Genomic DNA, 16,948 nt, shown 5'->3' with positions numbered 1-16,948 from the left:
GACACGTATAGAGGTGTACGCCAGATTGCATCGGTATAGGTGTAAGAGGTAACAGATGATGTTGTGGATGGATGCGTCCAGCGGGTTGATGTCATTATTATCGCAATAAATGACGAACCTTTTCCATTTGGCTGCATAGCAAGCCCTGGTAGTGGGTCTCCTGGCCTCCTTGATGATGTCCATACAGTCAGGTGGCAGGCTGAGATAGCCAAACTCTAGGACTTCAGGAGCCAGATCGCCAGGTTCAGCTGTTGTGGATCTGGGTGCTGAACCTCTCCATGGTTCTGCGTCAAATGCGCGGGTTTGATCCGCAGCCTTTGATGCGGCACCACGGAAAGTTCGAGGAAGGTGGTGTACCACGGCTGGCGTGCCCACGTGGGAGCAACTAGGACGAGTGTCAGGGAGTGTTGTCGTAGTTTGCGAGCCACCAGCGGTATCAGCGGCGCTGGGGGAAAAGCGTACGCAAATCTGCCGGACCAGTTCATCCATATCGCATCGCCCTGCGACTGCGGATGTGGGAATCTGGCGGCGAAGCTTTGGCATTTTGCGTTTTCGCTTGTCGCGAATAGGTCTATCTCTGGATGACCCCACTGCTGGAAGTACGGTTGGAGTACTGATGGGTGTAACTCCCACTCGTGCATCTGGTGGCTGTGTCTGCTGAGCAGATCCGCCATCTGGTTGTCCTTGCCGGGGAGGTGTTCCGCCATGAGGAACATGTTCCTCTGAATGGCCCACTTCCACATGCTCTGAGCCAGATGAGACAACTGTGGAGAGTGTGTTCCTCCCTGCTTCTGTATGTAGTACATGGCAGTCATGTTGTCCGTCCGGATCAACACGACTTTGTTGCACAGATGTACTTTGAATGCCTTCATGGCCAGGAAGATTGCCATCAGTTCCAGAAGGTTGATGTGCATCTTCTTCTGTTGTGTCGTCCATAGTCCCTGCACTGTGTAGTGGAGTACATGAGCTCCCCATCCCTGGAGAGACGCGTCCGCTGTCAGTACTATTTGCGGAACAGGCTCTTGGAACGGTCGGCCCTTGCAAAGGTTTTGTGGATTCCACCAATGCAGAGAGTTGTATGCCCGACCGCTCACCAACACTAGGTCTTTCAACTGTCCTTGAGCCTGATTCCACTGACGTGCTAGGCACTCCTGAAGTGGGCGCATATGTAACCTCGCGTGCGGGACTATGAAGATGCAGGAGGCCATCATGCCTATCAACTGCATAAACACTCGCGCTGGAAGCGAGTGATAGGGTTTGAACTTGGAGATCAGCAGTTGTATGCTGTTGATCCTCACTAAATTTGGCTGAGCTGTGGCCGCCAGAGTGTCTATAGTCGCACCTAGGTACTGTTGTACGTGTGCGGGCTGGAGATGGGACTTTGGGTAATTTAGTGAGAATCCCAGACTGTGAAGAAGGTGAATGGTGCGGGACATGTGGCTTGCACATTGCTGGGCTGACTTCGCTTGAACGAGCCAGTCGTCTAGGTAGGGGTAGACGTGTATATGCTGCCTCCGTAAATGTGCCGCCACCGTAGCTAGGCACTTCGTGAAAACCCTGGGCGCTGTTGTCACGCCGAAGGGAAGGACTTTGAACTGATAGTGCTGCCCCTGAACAGTGAACCTGAGGTATTTTTTGTGTGAGGGGTGGATGGGTATGTGAAAGTACGCATCCTTGAGGTCCAGTGAGGCTAGGAAGTCTCCCTGCTTGAGAAGCGGAAGGACTTGCTGTAGGGTGAGCATGTGAAAGTGCTCCGAAAGAATGTACTGGTTCAGGGGTCTCAGGTCTAATATAGGCCTGAGCGACCCGTCCTTCTTTGGAATTAAAAAGTAGAGGGAGTACACCCCTGTACCCTGCTCGTGGGTGGGGACGACCTCTATAGCGCCTTTTAGAAGCATACTTTGCACCTCTTGCTGTAAGAGCGTTAAGTGCTCTGAGGACATAGGACGGTTTCTTGGTGGTATTGTGGGTGGAGTGGAGGTTAACTCCAGACAGTAACCGTATTTTATAATATCTTTGACCCACCTGTCCGTGGTGATGGAGTTCCACGTGGACAGGAACCTTTGTAGTCTTCCCCCGACAGGTGTTATGTGGTCGGGAGGAAGGGAGAGGGCGTCACTGCTTGTTCTTGGGGGAGGACCTGGTGTTGCCGTAGCCACGTCCTCTGCCCTTTGTACTGGAGCCACGATATCCACCTCGGGTGTTTTTATCGTAGGTGGTCTGTGTATTGCCTTTGTTATACGTTTGTTGTGACCCCTGTCCTCTACCTGCCCCCTTGTTTCCGGGGCGACGAAAGGAGCCGCTCCGAAAGGACTGAGTTTGGAGGGCGCCCATGGACTTTGCAGTGTCCGTGTCCTTTTTTATCTTTTCGAGGGTGGTGTCAACCTCTGGGCCGAATAAATAGTCGGGGTTGACGGGCTGGTTCAGTATGTTATTTTGTGCCTCAGGCTTGAATCCTGAGATTCGTAGCCAGGCATGTCGTCGCAGCATGACGCTTGTGTTTATGGCCCTGGCAGCAGTGTCTGCAGCATCTAGTGCACATTTGATGGAAGCATTTGTGAGTAGCTGCCCCTCTCTGACAAGAATTTCTGCACCTTCTTTGAACTGGTCAGGGAGATGTTGGAGTAGTTGCTCCAATGTGTCATAGTGCGCTCTATCGTAGCGAGCGAGGAGCGCTTGAGTGTTGGCTATGCGCCATATGTTGGCAGCCTGGGCGGCAACTCGCTTGCCGGAGGTCTCTAGCACCTTGGACTCTTTGTCCGGGGGAGGAGCGTCACCTGTCGTTTGCGAGTGTGCCCTCTTGCGAGCATTCGCTACGACGATGGAGTCGAGTGGTAACTGTCCTTTGATGTAAGTAGGATCCCCAGGTGCTGATCTGTATTTTTTATCAATCCTGGGGTTTATCACTCGTGCCCTGGTGGGTTCCTTGAAAATGTCCTTAGCTGGTTTGAGGACCCCCTTAAGCATTGGCAGAGTTTTTACATGTCTTTCTGAGGATGCAAAAGTGTCCATTAGAAAGTCATCCTCGATGGTATCTGAGTGAAGCTGTACCCCATGGTTATTTGCAGCACGTTCAATAAGAGCGTTGAACGCCGCAGTATCCTCCGTTGGAGATGTTTTTGCCCCATAGAGTTGTGGGTCCTGTGTATCGAGAGGTGCACTGGGGTCTGCAGGGTCGCCCCAAGTTTGATCAGGGTCCTGCTGGTCATCAGGGTCTGTGTCTACATGGTAGGGTGCTTGGTCATCCATGTAGTCCTCCAATGCATCCGTGTCGGAGCGCGTGGGGGAGAACCGGTGTGGATCCTGGTAGGAGGAATGGAACGGTTCATAAAGGAGAGGTTCTGATTCCACCGGCAGCTTCCTTTTTAGTGGGATCCTGAAAGGGTCCAATGGCAGTTCCGAAGTTATCCTTCGGTCGTGGAGAATCATCCTGCCAGTGTCGGCGTCGATGACCCGTGACGGAGACGTCTCGTCCGGTGGAACCGGAGTCTGGGTAACCCGTGTCCTGAGTTGGAACATCTTGGGGATTGTTGACGGAGGCAAGCCGAAGGTAATGTTGGCTGGCCCCGTAGAGGTTGCCGGAGCTCCGATCGGGCCGGAACCCGACGGGTCTTTGAGGGCCGCCTTGGTTTTGTTGCTTTGCGTCGCAGCAGGCCGCACTTGGGGCGTCTTTGAGGCTTTGGCACCGGGCAGGTTCGTAGAGCCGGGCGTGGATTTTTTCGGTGCCGGCGGGTCCTCGAGTCGAGGTGTGGCGATCACCGTCGACGTCCTCGATAGGTGAGGCATCTGCGTCGTCGAGGGAGCGACGCGAGGCGAAGCGGGCGGTATTGCCCTCGGTGTTGTTGGCGTCGGTAGCCGAGTAGGTTTCTCGGTGCCGATGGCCTTTTTCCGCTTGTCGACTCCGATGTCGCCCGATTCCAGTTCGGCACCGAAGTCCCTCTTGGTGCGGTCGGTGCCGACGCGTTGCGCTGGCGTCGAAGGCGTGGAAGGCCTCGATCCCACTAGCGCTACTTTCAGTTTCGGTTTCGTATGAACCGGAGCAGCTTTCGGTTTCGGTTTTGTGGTAGGGAAACCAGCTGGCTTATGCAGCAATGGCTGCTGCTGAACGTCCGAGGCCGGGCCTGAGGGCGGGGTCGAAGAACTACGGGATGGGTCTCGGGTAAGGCCCGAAGGCGATCCCTCGACCGGAGCCAAAGGCTGTGGCGCTGGTGTTTCTTCGGTTTGAACAGGTAGGCCTTGTTCATCATTGGAGCTACTCTCTTCGGCCCCTAAGGCCTCCTCGTCGTCTCCTACCTCGGTGTCGTCTTCACCTCTGTGGAAGAGTGACTCATCGCCCTCGTCCGATCCGGGGTCGTGTTCGGAAACGGGACTGGAGGGTATGACTTCTAATTCTTCGACGTCGGCCTCGTCGAAGATGTCTGTTGGGGCCGGTGCCGCGTGCCGCGCCTCGAGTCTCGCCGCTCTTCGGTTCCTTAGAGTCTTCTTGGAACGGAACCGGGCACAGGCCATGCATGTCGATTCGTCGTGGTCCGGCGAAAGGCATTTGTTGCACACCGGATGGACGTCGATGTGTGGGTACTTCGCATTGCATACCGGACACCTTTTGAATGGCGTCCTGGATTCCATCGTCGAAGTAGTCGATGGACAGGTAAATGCGAAAGAAGTCGGTGCTGAAAGTTAGTAAACTAACAAAATGCTATCGAAACCCGATCGATAAACAGTACCGACGCGAACTAAAGGCCTTTTGGCCTCGACCAAATATTTTCCTAACTTGAGCTAAGATAGCACATCCGAACCCAATGGCGGAAAAAAACAATCTGAGGATGGAGAGGATGCCCATGCGCACTGTAGTCCAGGGGAGGAGTCACCTATCCAAGGATACTTCGAAGACTCTTCCAGGACAACAACGTGCAAACATCCGGACCCAACACTAGGCGGCGATCTATGCACAGATATGAATTCAGCAGCCCACATGCCTCGAACCTTTAGATAACTCCTGCTCATCCCCATTGGTAGCTTGGCCCGAGCAGGCAGGCTTATCCCACAGGGAATGTACAAAGTATTTGTACTGAAAACATACAGTAACACAGTGATAACACCACAAATGGACACAACCCTAGTTTAGAAAAAGAGTATCTTTATCTAAACTCAACAAGACCAAAATGACAAATATACAATATACAAGTAGTACATTAGCACTTCAAAACAGTTATTTCAACAGTAAAGCTTGTAGAAAACAAATAGCTCCACCTGGGGCTATTATGACGTTGTGAGAGCAATAAAACCAAAGTACAGTGCGGACCGTGAGGTGTGTGGCATTGGCACGGAGTCACACGACCTCAAACAAACAGTACCAGGGAAAAATAAGTCTATGACAATGCACAGCATCGTGGAGGTGAGACATCGATGCTGAGGTTGAGGCCGGCTCCCTATCTGCCACGTGGGAGGCGAAGTGTCGTGTCTGCAAGGAGGTGATGTGTCGGATCCAGGACCGGGGAAGTCAGTTGCGTTGGCAGTAAGGCATTGGTTCCGGTGAGGCAATGCTAAGTCAGAAAGTTCATGGAGTCCCCCTCAGCGGTTATTGGCGCCACGATAACGGGATGCTGGCAATGACGTAGTCGGTGTGAGCTCCTGCGTCGGGAACGCCAATAACTTAAGGCGTTGAAGGACATCGAAGGACGTCATAGCTGCAGTGCAGGCCAGGTGGTGCGTCATGCACTTCACGAGCGCTGTGCCCCTGGCCTCAGTGCAGGTCACGGCTTCACGGCGGTGTCGCTGACAGCGTCAGAGATTGTTTTTCTTCCTTCTCTTAGGTTTCTTCCAGCTCCCAACAGCAGGAACACACTCCAGGGACCCAAAACTGGAACAGGCACCACCTGGCAGGTCAGAACTCCCAGCAGTAGAGTTCAGGTGAGCTGGGGGTGTAGTCTTTGTGTCCCTGAGACTTCAGAACAGGAGGTCAGCACACACAAGCCCTTGGAGACTCTTCTTTAAGCAGGTTTCTCAGAAAGGTTCCAGTCTTTGTCCTTTCCTTGGTAGAAGCAGCAACTACAGGCCAACCCCAATTAGCAAAGGGGCAGTACTCCTCCTCACTGTTCCACAGCATATCTCCTTGGCAAGGGTTCCTCTTGAGTCCAGTAGTAATCTAAAGTTCTGGGGCTGAAGGTCCAATACTTATACCCCTTTTTGTCTTTGTTTCTGTTTATGCAAGGGTCTCTGAACCCAGTTCAAACCAGTTCTGTCCTCACTGGTGCAGTATGACCACAGGGGTGAAGACAGCATTGTGCAAGAGAGACAGACCCCATTCACAGGCAGAGAAAACTCCTCCCACTGCTCTAAAATCAGCCAAGGTCTATTCAGCTCAGCTCTGAGTCATCCAGGAAGGATCAGGCACATCTTCAGTGGCTGTCTCCAGTGAATGCACATCCCCAGCCTCTGGCACTCAAAAAAACAGACAGTCAATCCACAAACAGGCAGAGGCACACAGAATGGGTAAAAACGAAAATGCATACTTTTTAAAAGTTATGAACAAGAAGGGGTTGGGCCCATTTAACGCACCCACACTAGGCCTCAACTATATATAACTGAACTATACGGTGTATGGGTGCTACAGTTCATTTGAAAACTACAAAAAACAGGACCACTGTATTGGATTTAGTGGTCTTAGTGATTTAATTCACCTTCAATTTATTTTAAAGGGGCATTTTCAAACACACAATTTACAAACCATGTTTACTAAAATATGTGGTATTAAATTCTGAGTTTAGAGAGCCTAAACTTTTTTTCTCTATCTGGTCCCAATGGGACATTATACTTGTAACAGGTTACAAAGTATCTCCCACGCTACCCTATGGGGTAGATTGCCTTTCAGTAGTGAAAAACGAAATTGGCAGTATTTCACAATCAGGACATGTCACACCTTTCGCATATACTGCACCTTGCCCATGGGTGTACCTTGGACCTACCTGAGTGGTGTTTTATATGTAAGAAAAGGGAAGGTTAGGGCCTGGCAAGTGGGTGCACTCGCCAGGTGGACATGTCAGTTTGAAAACTGCGTGCAAACACTGCAGTGGCAGGTCTGAGATACCTTTTCAGAGCTACTCATGTGGGTGGCACAATCAGTGCTGCAGGCCCACTGGTAGCATTTGACTTAAAGGACCTGGCACACTTAGTGCACTTTACTAGGGTTTTACCAGTAAATCAAAAACGCCAACCAGGGATGACCAAGTGCAATAACAATTTGTACAGGGGGCACTTGCACGTTGACACTGATCAGCAGTAGCAAAGTGCCCAGAGCATCTAAGCCAGCAAAAAACGAAATCCAGTACAGTATCAAAAATACTACAGGAGGTAGGGGCAAAAAGTCGGGGGAAACCATGCCAAAGAAGCCAAGTTTAACACCCATTTTACTCTGTAATGAGACACTAGGACCAGGAATAACAATTCTTACCAGTATCTCTCTACAAGTTAACGTGGATCACAAGTTAAACTACCTGAGATGATGAATAACCTGCTTGACCCAAAATTGCGGAATATTTTTGCAAACATTTTGCCAAATTCCATGGCGTTTAACCCACTAATATACCACCTGCTCTGAGCAGCCACAACTGTGTTGTTATGGCTCCACTATAACTTCCATTGTAAAGACATTTTATTAATTTGTCTATAACTCTGGTACCCCCTGAAGGAGTTGCCCGGAATTATGTACTTAACTTATGCAGCAATGGACTGGCATGCCAATTTTGTGTAGTTGGTTTGCAGTGGAAAAATGTTATGGAGGGACAGGGTTAAAAAAAGAAAAAAATGCTTTCCCATTATAGTTCACAGAGTAATTTTGGTCACTGCTAAATGGAAAAAATGCTGAATAGGTATATGTCAAACCTGGCATGAATGTAGAATTATAATTAAACAGTGAGCTTTTCCTGGTATGGTCCATTCATTTCAGTAGTTTGGGAGATATGACCATTAGAAAAACGTGCTTGTGGGCTTCAATGGGTTTACATTTTGTAATCATTAATAGATGAAAAGGCTTTTCAATTTATTGACTCGAGAACCATTTGACGAATATGCATGGGATTTGGCAGACACTTAGCGGGCTTAGCACACGATTGGTATTTTCAAATTCAGATTCATCAATGGGCTAGATACTTAACTTGTGTGCGTTGGGCGGGGTGCGTTTGCTAATAACTTTGGCCCGTGTGACATATCTGCAAAAAATATGACAGAACTTTATAAGAAGGAGTTTCCTACAGGTATTCCAAATGTATTCCAACCAGCGAGGCAGCAAAGTTAAAGGATGAGGCAATAAAATGTTCCTTTACTAATACCTTTGGTTCTGTTGGTCAAATCTGCATGACATGTGGTAGGCAGTTTACATGTTACACCGAGTGTAGGTATTTCAGCATTCTTTCAGATCCAATAAGGAGGCAAAACTTAGAGGGGGTGTGGCGGAGCTTACCTGATGATGTGGGTATTTTGTTTCTTTAAGAATTTATTTGTGTATTTATACACAAATGAGAAAACTTAAGCATGGCAAAATTAAGCCTCTAGTATTGCTTTACCAGTTTCTCAATTTTCTTTCTTGTTAGCTCAGGGTTTTTAGAGTCTCTGGCCCGATGCCAGAGCATATTACACCATATCCACCAGGGCTCTCATCATCAGACCAGGATTTAGGAATCACTTATTCAGTTCAGATATAGTGACTTAAAAGGACTGAACACCTCCTTTTCCGTGATTTTGCTGGAGTGTGTTATGTTGGAGAGTAGCTAGTATCTACTGGTCTGCCAATGGTTTTGTCAGGAAGGGAATGATTTTGGCATGCTTAAGGGGAAATTCTTTTTCAATAGAAACCTTTATTATAGTTGTGATGTCCACAATGAGAAAGTTCAATACGCCTTCATGAATGGGCATGGCTCCAAGGAAAATGAGGTTCTTCTGCTTTGAGAGATATTTTCAAAGCATAATCACCTACTTCCGCTGCTTCATCAACCTCCTTTTTTTATAGTTCTATCTTGACAAATGGTAAGGCAAGACAGGATCTAAACGCTAATGTAATTTTGTGACATATCAAGCAAACATTCAACATGACTTGTTTTTCATTTGATAACATAATGTCAAGGGCAGAAGGATCCAACAATTGTGTATGGCCTCAAGTGGTTCAATATTTTGCCCTGGTAACATTAACGGCCACAGACTTTACAATCAGATGTTCTAGTCATCTGTCCTGCTTCTTAAAAGATGCTTTTAATTCTGGTTTCATATTGTTTAAAGGGGCGTAATCTCTCAAAGGAGACCTGCTTTTTCTTTGGCAAAAAAACCCAAAAATCAAGTGCTCCACAACTCAACTGGTGAGAGTGCAATTTTACCACAACATGCTCAAGAAACGTAGGAAAAAACTGTAAAACCAAGGTCACATCCTGTTGCGATTAAAGCAGTTAGTGGGTAATGCCCTGGTTACTTACCGGTAATCTTTATTACTCCGAGTATAGTCTTCCTCACCAAATGAATAACAAAGTGAGCTTCAGCTCCACACCAGAACTCTCCAAAGCAAAAAGTTAGCCTTCTATCCCTTCCCAATGTGGCCGACCCTTACACCTCTGACCGCTTATAAGAGGCGGGTCGGACCAACTCTTCAGCCTGAAACTACCAAGCAGAAACATGAAGCCGATAGCCAGACAGGGAAGGAGGGATGGGAACACATGTGGCGAGGAAGACTATACTCAGAGTAATGAAGATTACCAGTAAGTAACCGGGGCATTACCTCCTCGTAAGTCTTCCTCGCCACATGAATAACAAAGTGAGCGCATACCCAAGCCAAACAGCTTCATGGAAACTCACAAGAAACCAATGGACCAAGAGGGGATACCAGAGAAGCAGAGCAAACCCAGAAACACCAACGAGTGGTTGGAACCACCCAAGGGAGAGGCAACCACGAGCAGGAAGAACCAGCCCGGGACAGAGAAACACCGGGAGGGACGAAAAACCCAGACCCCCCCCGAGACTCGAAAACTGTCCACAAAGCAAGCCCGACAGAAGGCGGACAGTGAAGGCACAAGCCAAAAGCAACAACAAACAGAACAGAAGCCGAAAGCCGGTACAAACTGCAAGACCGACCAACGGACAGCCAAAAGCGAGATGGAAGCAAAAAAAAAACAGACTCCGGAACCTAAGAAACAGAGGGCACCCCCACCACAGTGGCTCAAAAAGAAGCCACAGCAGCAAAGAGACGCAGACCGCGGTGGACCACCAACTGCGAGAGGGCCGAACCCCCCCAACACCAACGACCAGGAGGGAAGAAGGAGACAAAACCCACCACGCCCGGCGGCAACCGGGGAACGAAGCAGGGGGAACCAGACTGGCAGGAGCCACCAACGTGAACAGTTCACAAAGCCACCACCGGACACCGTACAGCTGCATCACCAGCAGAGGAAACCTGCACAGCTGCAAGAACGGACAGAGGTGCAGAAAGGAACCCAGCACCCCAACCAAGCAACAAAAAGAAGGCCACCAAAACCCCACCAGAAAGGAGAGAAACCGGTGTGACACAGACCCCAGTTGCACAAGGGACCCCTCCGGAAGGGAGCATAACACCAACGAGAGAACCCAGGTAGGCACAAGGCAAAACAGGGCTAGGTGGCCGCAGCAATGACCCGAAGCAACCCGGCCACCAAGGAAACCCAACCGGCCAACAGCGAAAAGTGGAAAATCCCCAAGGCCGCCCATGGAGGCTGAAGAGTGGAAGTGACCAGGCCCAAGGCCAAACCACCAGACAGGAACACGAAAGCTCACCAGGGCCCACCACGCACAAGAAAGCCCAAAGAACCCAGAGGTAAGGGGAACGCAGCCCAAAGAGCGAGACAGCCCCGCGCAGGGGCCAAGCAAACCGGCCTGCAACGTTCCATAACCAGCAAAGGAGCTACCGAAGCGAACACCCAGAAGGTCATTCACACAACCAACAACCAGGCCCGATCCAACCGAACAACGGAGAGCCGGCAGGAACAGAAGCGTACATGGAGGGAAGGCCACAAGCAGAAACACACCAAGGGTGAGAAGAGCAGAAGAGCTGGGTCATAGGAGCCCTAGCAATGTTTACTTAATGAGCCTGTGCACACACATACTCAAGTATAGGACAAATAGTACTGTCAAATTTGAATTCACATTGAGCTACTGTAATGCTCATACAATCCAGTTCAAGTACAATGATACATGTCGAACACTCAGGATGCTTCGTGTTCATAGGTTTATTGTAGGTCAATATGCCCAGCCGACACGTGTTTCGTCAGGGTCAACACCCACGACTTCTTCAAGGCTTAACGGCATGAAATGCTAACTTCATCAAAAACAGAATATGGGTAGTCCGTCCGACTCTGTTCACAAATATATCTGGTCAATTCCAAAACAGTCGCGGATGGAATGAGCACACGGGATTGCGACGACTTGTAAGAATATGTTTTCAAGAGTACGTTTTCCTGAGCCTTACTCGGCTTAGCATTTCCGTGGGGCACAGCGTGTCTGGAGCTTCGTCTCATTGGAGCTTATTGGACTCCCAGACAACTTTATATGTTTTGGAATTGACCAGATATATTTGTGAACAGAGTCGGATGGACTACCGATATTCTGTTTTTGATGAAGTTAGCATTTCATGCCGTTAAGCCTTGAAGAAGTCGTGGGTGTTGACCCTAACGAAACACGTGTCGGCTGGGCATAGTGACCTACAATAAACCTATGAACACGAAGCATCCTGAGTGTTCGACATGTATCGTTGTACTTGAAGTGGATTGTATGAGCATTACAGTAGCTCAATGTGAATTCAAATTTGACAGTACTATTTGTCCTATACTTGAGTATGTGTGTGCACAGGCTCATTAAGTAAACAGTTTGGGGCAATTTTTTGCCTTCTTGAAGGGTTGAGGGTTTTCCCTTTGCCTGTAGCACCACACTGACACTGGGAATTTTGTAACACTTTACGTAAATTTGGGAGGCGCCATCGCATTCCGCAGCATCAATTGCCCTAGCAATGTCAACACCTTCAGGGGGCAAACCCGGGTCAGCAGGCCCCAGTACCCCAAAAACAGGGACAAAGAAGAAGAGGACACAAAATCCGAACAGGAAGCGCAGAGCCCAGCCCGAGGAAGTAGAAACCGGGAAAACCCAGAACCGCTGGACAAAGAAAAACCCTGCACCAACCCATAGCACCCGGGGATAAGCAGAAAGCAGGGGCAGGACACAAACCCCTGACCTGCGCGAGCCTGTGCCCCCAGACGCACAATAAGGCCACACAGAGTAACAGGATCTAGGACCAATACCCGCAGTAGCAGAAACAAAGGGAGAAGCACCCAGGCGAGCACCACCAACAGGGCAAACGCCCTGTCCAGGCCAAACAAGCCCAGAACCCACAGAAGGAAAAGAACCAGAGGAAAGCGCCAAGCTGGGAACCCGAATGAGAAGGGAGACCGAGCCAACACCTGGGACACAGACCGAAACCAGAACAAAGTGACCAAGTCAAGGAAAACACAACTGTGCCAAAAAAACACAAAGGGGCAAACCCCCATCACACCGGCAGACAGGACGGGAAGGAAGCCACCGGGGCAAGAGAAGAGACACCCACGGGAAGCCGGGAAGGAACCGGTAGCAAGGAAGGCCCAGAGGCACGGAGACCAACCGGACGGAAAGGCCCCTCAACGGCCCGACCAGGCAAGCCCCGTCGGGCAACAAGGCACAAAGACACCCCAAAACACTCCCTGTGGAAGCCCCACCATGGGAGAATCCCCGACACGAACAACCGGGGGGCCACATGAAACCAGCCGAAGGGGGACAGGCACCAGGAGGAAGGCAACCAAAAAACGACCAAGAGCCACAGCACCCCGTACACGAGCAGGGGAGCCCAATCAACCAAAAACTGGCATCAACTGGCACGGCCCGGCAGTAGGCAGAACCCAAGGAACGAGACATAGGCCACCCAGGACGGGAGGAGAGGCAACACAAGCCCACTAAACCCCCAGGACACGAGGAGAAGCACGACCAGGAAGGGGGCGCAGGAGCAGCACGCTGAGCCAGAGGAGGAGGGGACGCCATGACCGTGGCCCCAGACCGGAAAAGACAATACCTCCAGAAGCAGAAGCAAAAAGCCCACATGGTGACCACCGAGGCAGTGCAGAGAATGACGAACAGGAGCCAACCGCCGCCAGTCTCCCTCAGACATGCAGCAGTCAACAGATCCAAGAGTCCAATAGGTGGACGCACCCCCAGGAACCAACCAGGCCAGCCCCCGCACAAAAATAGAGAGCAGGCAGGACCAGCGGCATACAGGAAGGAAGGACCGCAAGCCCAAAGCCCGGAAGGGGAGAAGGAGTCAGGGACAAACACAGCAAACAAAATGAAGCCACGGCCCTGCGAAACACCCGGAAATGACCGCAAAAAATACCAAGACACGAACACACAACCCAAAGAGTAAATGGTCGACGTACCTGCTACCCACGGCAAACCATACAGCCCGTGCACAAAGAGCGAATGACCCCCACAACGGAACCCACTACGGGAACCATAGAAGAACGAAAGACCGAGAACACACCGGGAAGGGCCCAAAGCTTCGTCCTGAAGAGCACGGGACAAGGCACACATGGAACCTCGATGCCGCCGGCAAGACACCCAAAGTAGTACGTATAGGAACAACGTACCTAAAGCCCAAAGCTGTAATCCGCACCCTACACACTGTGCTCTGAAACAGGTCCACAACACCAGCACAAATAGGGGGAAACTAAAGACGCAACCACACCCAGACTGGAAGGATGTGACTATGTGAGAAAACACAACCCCGCAAAACACCAGGATGCGAACACAGTCCTCCAATAGTAAGAGTCAGAGACCTTAACCACAACACCATGGAAGAACCTGACACGCGACAGCAGCAGAAGAGAGGAGCAGACTGTCAGGATTCAGAACACCCGTTCGGTGAGAGCCTTCGCCACCAAAATAAAGCTATGTGAGTGTAAGGAGACATCATTCCAACACATACCCACTGAAAAGCCCCCAAGGCATGGCGAGACCCAACAGACACAGCGTAATACATAAGCCGTATGCCCCAGCCGGAAAACATCAGCATACGTGAATGGGATACCACATGGCAGCCGAACTACCACCGTGGAAGTGCCCCAACATGAGAAACGAAAGAGGCTGCGGCCAACAATGGAACGGGGAGAGAAATGGCCACGCAGGAAGCCGGACGAGCCAGGCCACACCCCCAGATGCCGGACCAGGAATGCCGGAAGCACTTGTAGCCGAGGTAGGAACAAACCAGCGCGAGGACCAGGAACCGCACCCCTCCCACCGCCAAAGGGTAAGCCCAATTAGCCCCGAGGAGCTCAGACCTAACAAAACACAGCGGATCTCCGACCAAGCCCGCGACGAACAACCTATCGGGACACAACGCTGCAGGGAGCGTGAGAACCTGGAAGAAGCCATCCCACACAGCTCCCTACCTCAACAGGAAAACGGGGGCGTGGCCGTAGTACGGACCGTTGGCACCCCACCCCGTCCAACATGCCTATAGCACGAACTCGACCAGAAGGGAACAGAGCACCCTACGTGAGCACCTGTTGCAGTAGAGCCAAACCCAACCAGTGTGTAATTCTGGCATGTGAGACTAAGTGATCACCCCCAATCACGGGGAGTCGAGCTCCCTGCCGAGACTCGAACACCACTCTTGACCCGGGAGGGTCCTAGATCCTATGCGCCCGCTAGAGCAGGACCACCAACCCTAGACCCATGTTCCTGCTACAGCGGGAACCACTCACATGAATGCGGAGCTGGAGAGACATTGTGCGCAGAACCAAAAAAACAGGCTGAAGGGCTGGGCCGGCCCGCCTCTTATATAGGTATGGGGTGTAAGGGGTCGGCCATATTGGGAAGGGATGGGAGGTATGGGAGGCTAACTTTTTGCTTTGGAGGGTTCTGGTGTGGAGCTGAAGCTCACTTTGTTATTCATGTGGCGAGGAAAGCCTACGAGGAGGTAATGACGGGAATACTTTCAAATTACTGCCTGCTACGTCCTCATTACATGATTACTATTAAGAGGTGGCATTATAATTCCGAATGTTTGAGTCCAGCTTTAGCAATACACTTAGATGAGTCATTTTGTTGTGCTTTGGTTTTAAGTAGTAGTCAAGGGTAGGGGCCTACTTTGAAAAGCTTGACATTGTCAACTCAGTTGCTCTGTACATTTATATTAAACTTTAAATGCTATAAGCTAGGTGTGACAACACAATAACAGCACTGATGGCCTGTGGTTACAAGAAGATCACAGTTCAACACAGCAGCATATTTAGGAGGTTTCTTGAATCAAAACAGAAAAGAACTGACAAATAAAAGACCTTTATATATGTTTCCACTGTCTGACGCAATCTCACACGCTTCTATTCTATAATGTGAATGGTGCTCGGCAAACAAAAACAATGCTTTGGGAAATGAAAGTGAAGACATACTTCAGCTTTGGACAGTTCAGGCCAAGGGCTATGAGAGAGGCATCGGTTAGATTGTTGCACCCAGAAACACACAGCGCCTGCAGGTCGTTACATCCTCTGCAGACCTTTACAATCCCTTCATCGGAAATAAGCTGAAAAACAAAAACATGATTGTCTCACTTTAGAAACGTCTATTTCAGCAGTTCAGACAATCAACAGCAGTCTCGAAATCAATTCAATGTCAGAGTGTACTGAATTGGAAGGACAACAGGTCGAATTTGTCATCAACAAAAGACTCAAAATCTACTTCTAACAGCATTGACTTCATTGCTACACTATACCGTTTCGAGACGTATTTGTTTTGTTAAATCTAATATCGAGAAATGCACCCTCATGAAAATAAATAAATAATAATAAAAACTTTAAGCATGGCAGAGGAGTAGCATTAGAGCTTCTGGGACCACAGAAACAAGTCCTGGGAAGAGAAAGGAAAAACACAAAGCTTCCATTTAGCAACGAAACCGAAACAAGGATTGGCAAAACCAATGCCATATTTTGACATCTGTATGGTTTATGAAACATGCACAGAGACACAGAATATCCAGACACCCAGTGATTGAGCAAACATTCATGAAAATATGCAGACAGAGCAATATAGGTAGCTATGTGTGTTCAGTGGCCCACATGCAAGCAGGCACCGGGCATAATGAGAGTTAATGATACAAACAATACAGCACAAGTTACTTACCTTCGGTAACGATATATCTGTAAGAAATATTAGTTCGTTAGATTCCTTACCTTAGAATATCCCCAGGCATCAGGCTGGATCCCAAAAGATTTTTCGTCAGCAATACCCTTGTGCGTCGGTTGGCGTCGTCTGTGGCTCCGTGTCTGTCGTCGGCGTCGTGATCGCCGGGATGGCGTCGTCGGAGTACTTCGATGCCGCCCTCGCGCGCTGACGTCAGTTCTGTACATAGCTTTCCGCGCCAGTAACGCAGAGCCATGCAAGAAACCGACACGGATGCCATGAAACTAGGGCCCTGAAAGGGATGACCCTAACCCTAGATATCGGTTCGCAGAACGGGGAGGATGGGTGAGGCGGTAAGGAATCTAACTAACTAATGTTTCTTACAGATATATTGTTACAGAAGGTAAGTAACTTGTACATCTGAAAGAAACACATTAGTTAGATTCCTTACCTTAGAATAGATACCCCAGCAATAACAACCCCGGTGGTGGGTCTGCGAACCAAGATCACACCAGGAAGTCCTGGAGAACGGAACGGCCAAAGAAGCTGTCTCTCCGGACTTGGCTGTCCAGGCAGTAATGCTTGCCAAACGTGTGCAGCGAGGTCAACGTTGCTGCCTGACAAATGTCCTGCAGAGGGACTCCCCGTCCCAAGGCAGTAGTAGCCGCTGTGGCCCGAGTGGAATGGGCCCTCAGCCCCACAGGAGGATCCTTCTTAGCCAAGGAATAACAGACCTTAATGT

The 16,948-nt window shown here is 49.9% G+C and overlaps 1 protein-coding gene across 1 annotated transcript in view; it reads right to left on the bottom strand.

Annotated features, from left to right (window-relative positions):
* Window positions 1-16,948, bottom strand: part of FBXL2 (F-box and leucine rich repeat protein 2) — a 393,398-nt gene that overhangs the window by 141,260 nt on the left and 235,190 nt on the right. The window contains exon 10 of the mRNA XM_085607622.1: window positions 15,480-15,610. Coding sequence (XP_085463748.1) covers window positions 15,480-15,610 — 131 coding nt within the window. The remainder of the gene's footprint in view (window positions 1-15,479; window positions 15,611-16,948) is intronic.

The sequence above is a fragment of the Triturus cristatus genome, chromosome 5_2, assembly GCF_964204655.1.
Source record: "Triturus cristatus chromosome 5_2, aTriCri1.1, whole genome shotgun sequence".
In the NCBI taxonomy this organism is placed as follows: domain Eukaryota; kingdom Metazoa; phylum Chordata; class Amphibia; order Caudata; family Salamandridae; genus Triturus; species Triturus cristatus.
The sequence above is the reverse complement of the archived record's forward strand: the minus strand, read 5'-3'. Positions and strand labels throughout refer to the sequence as shown.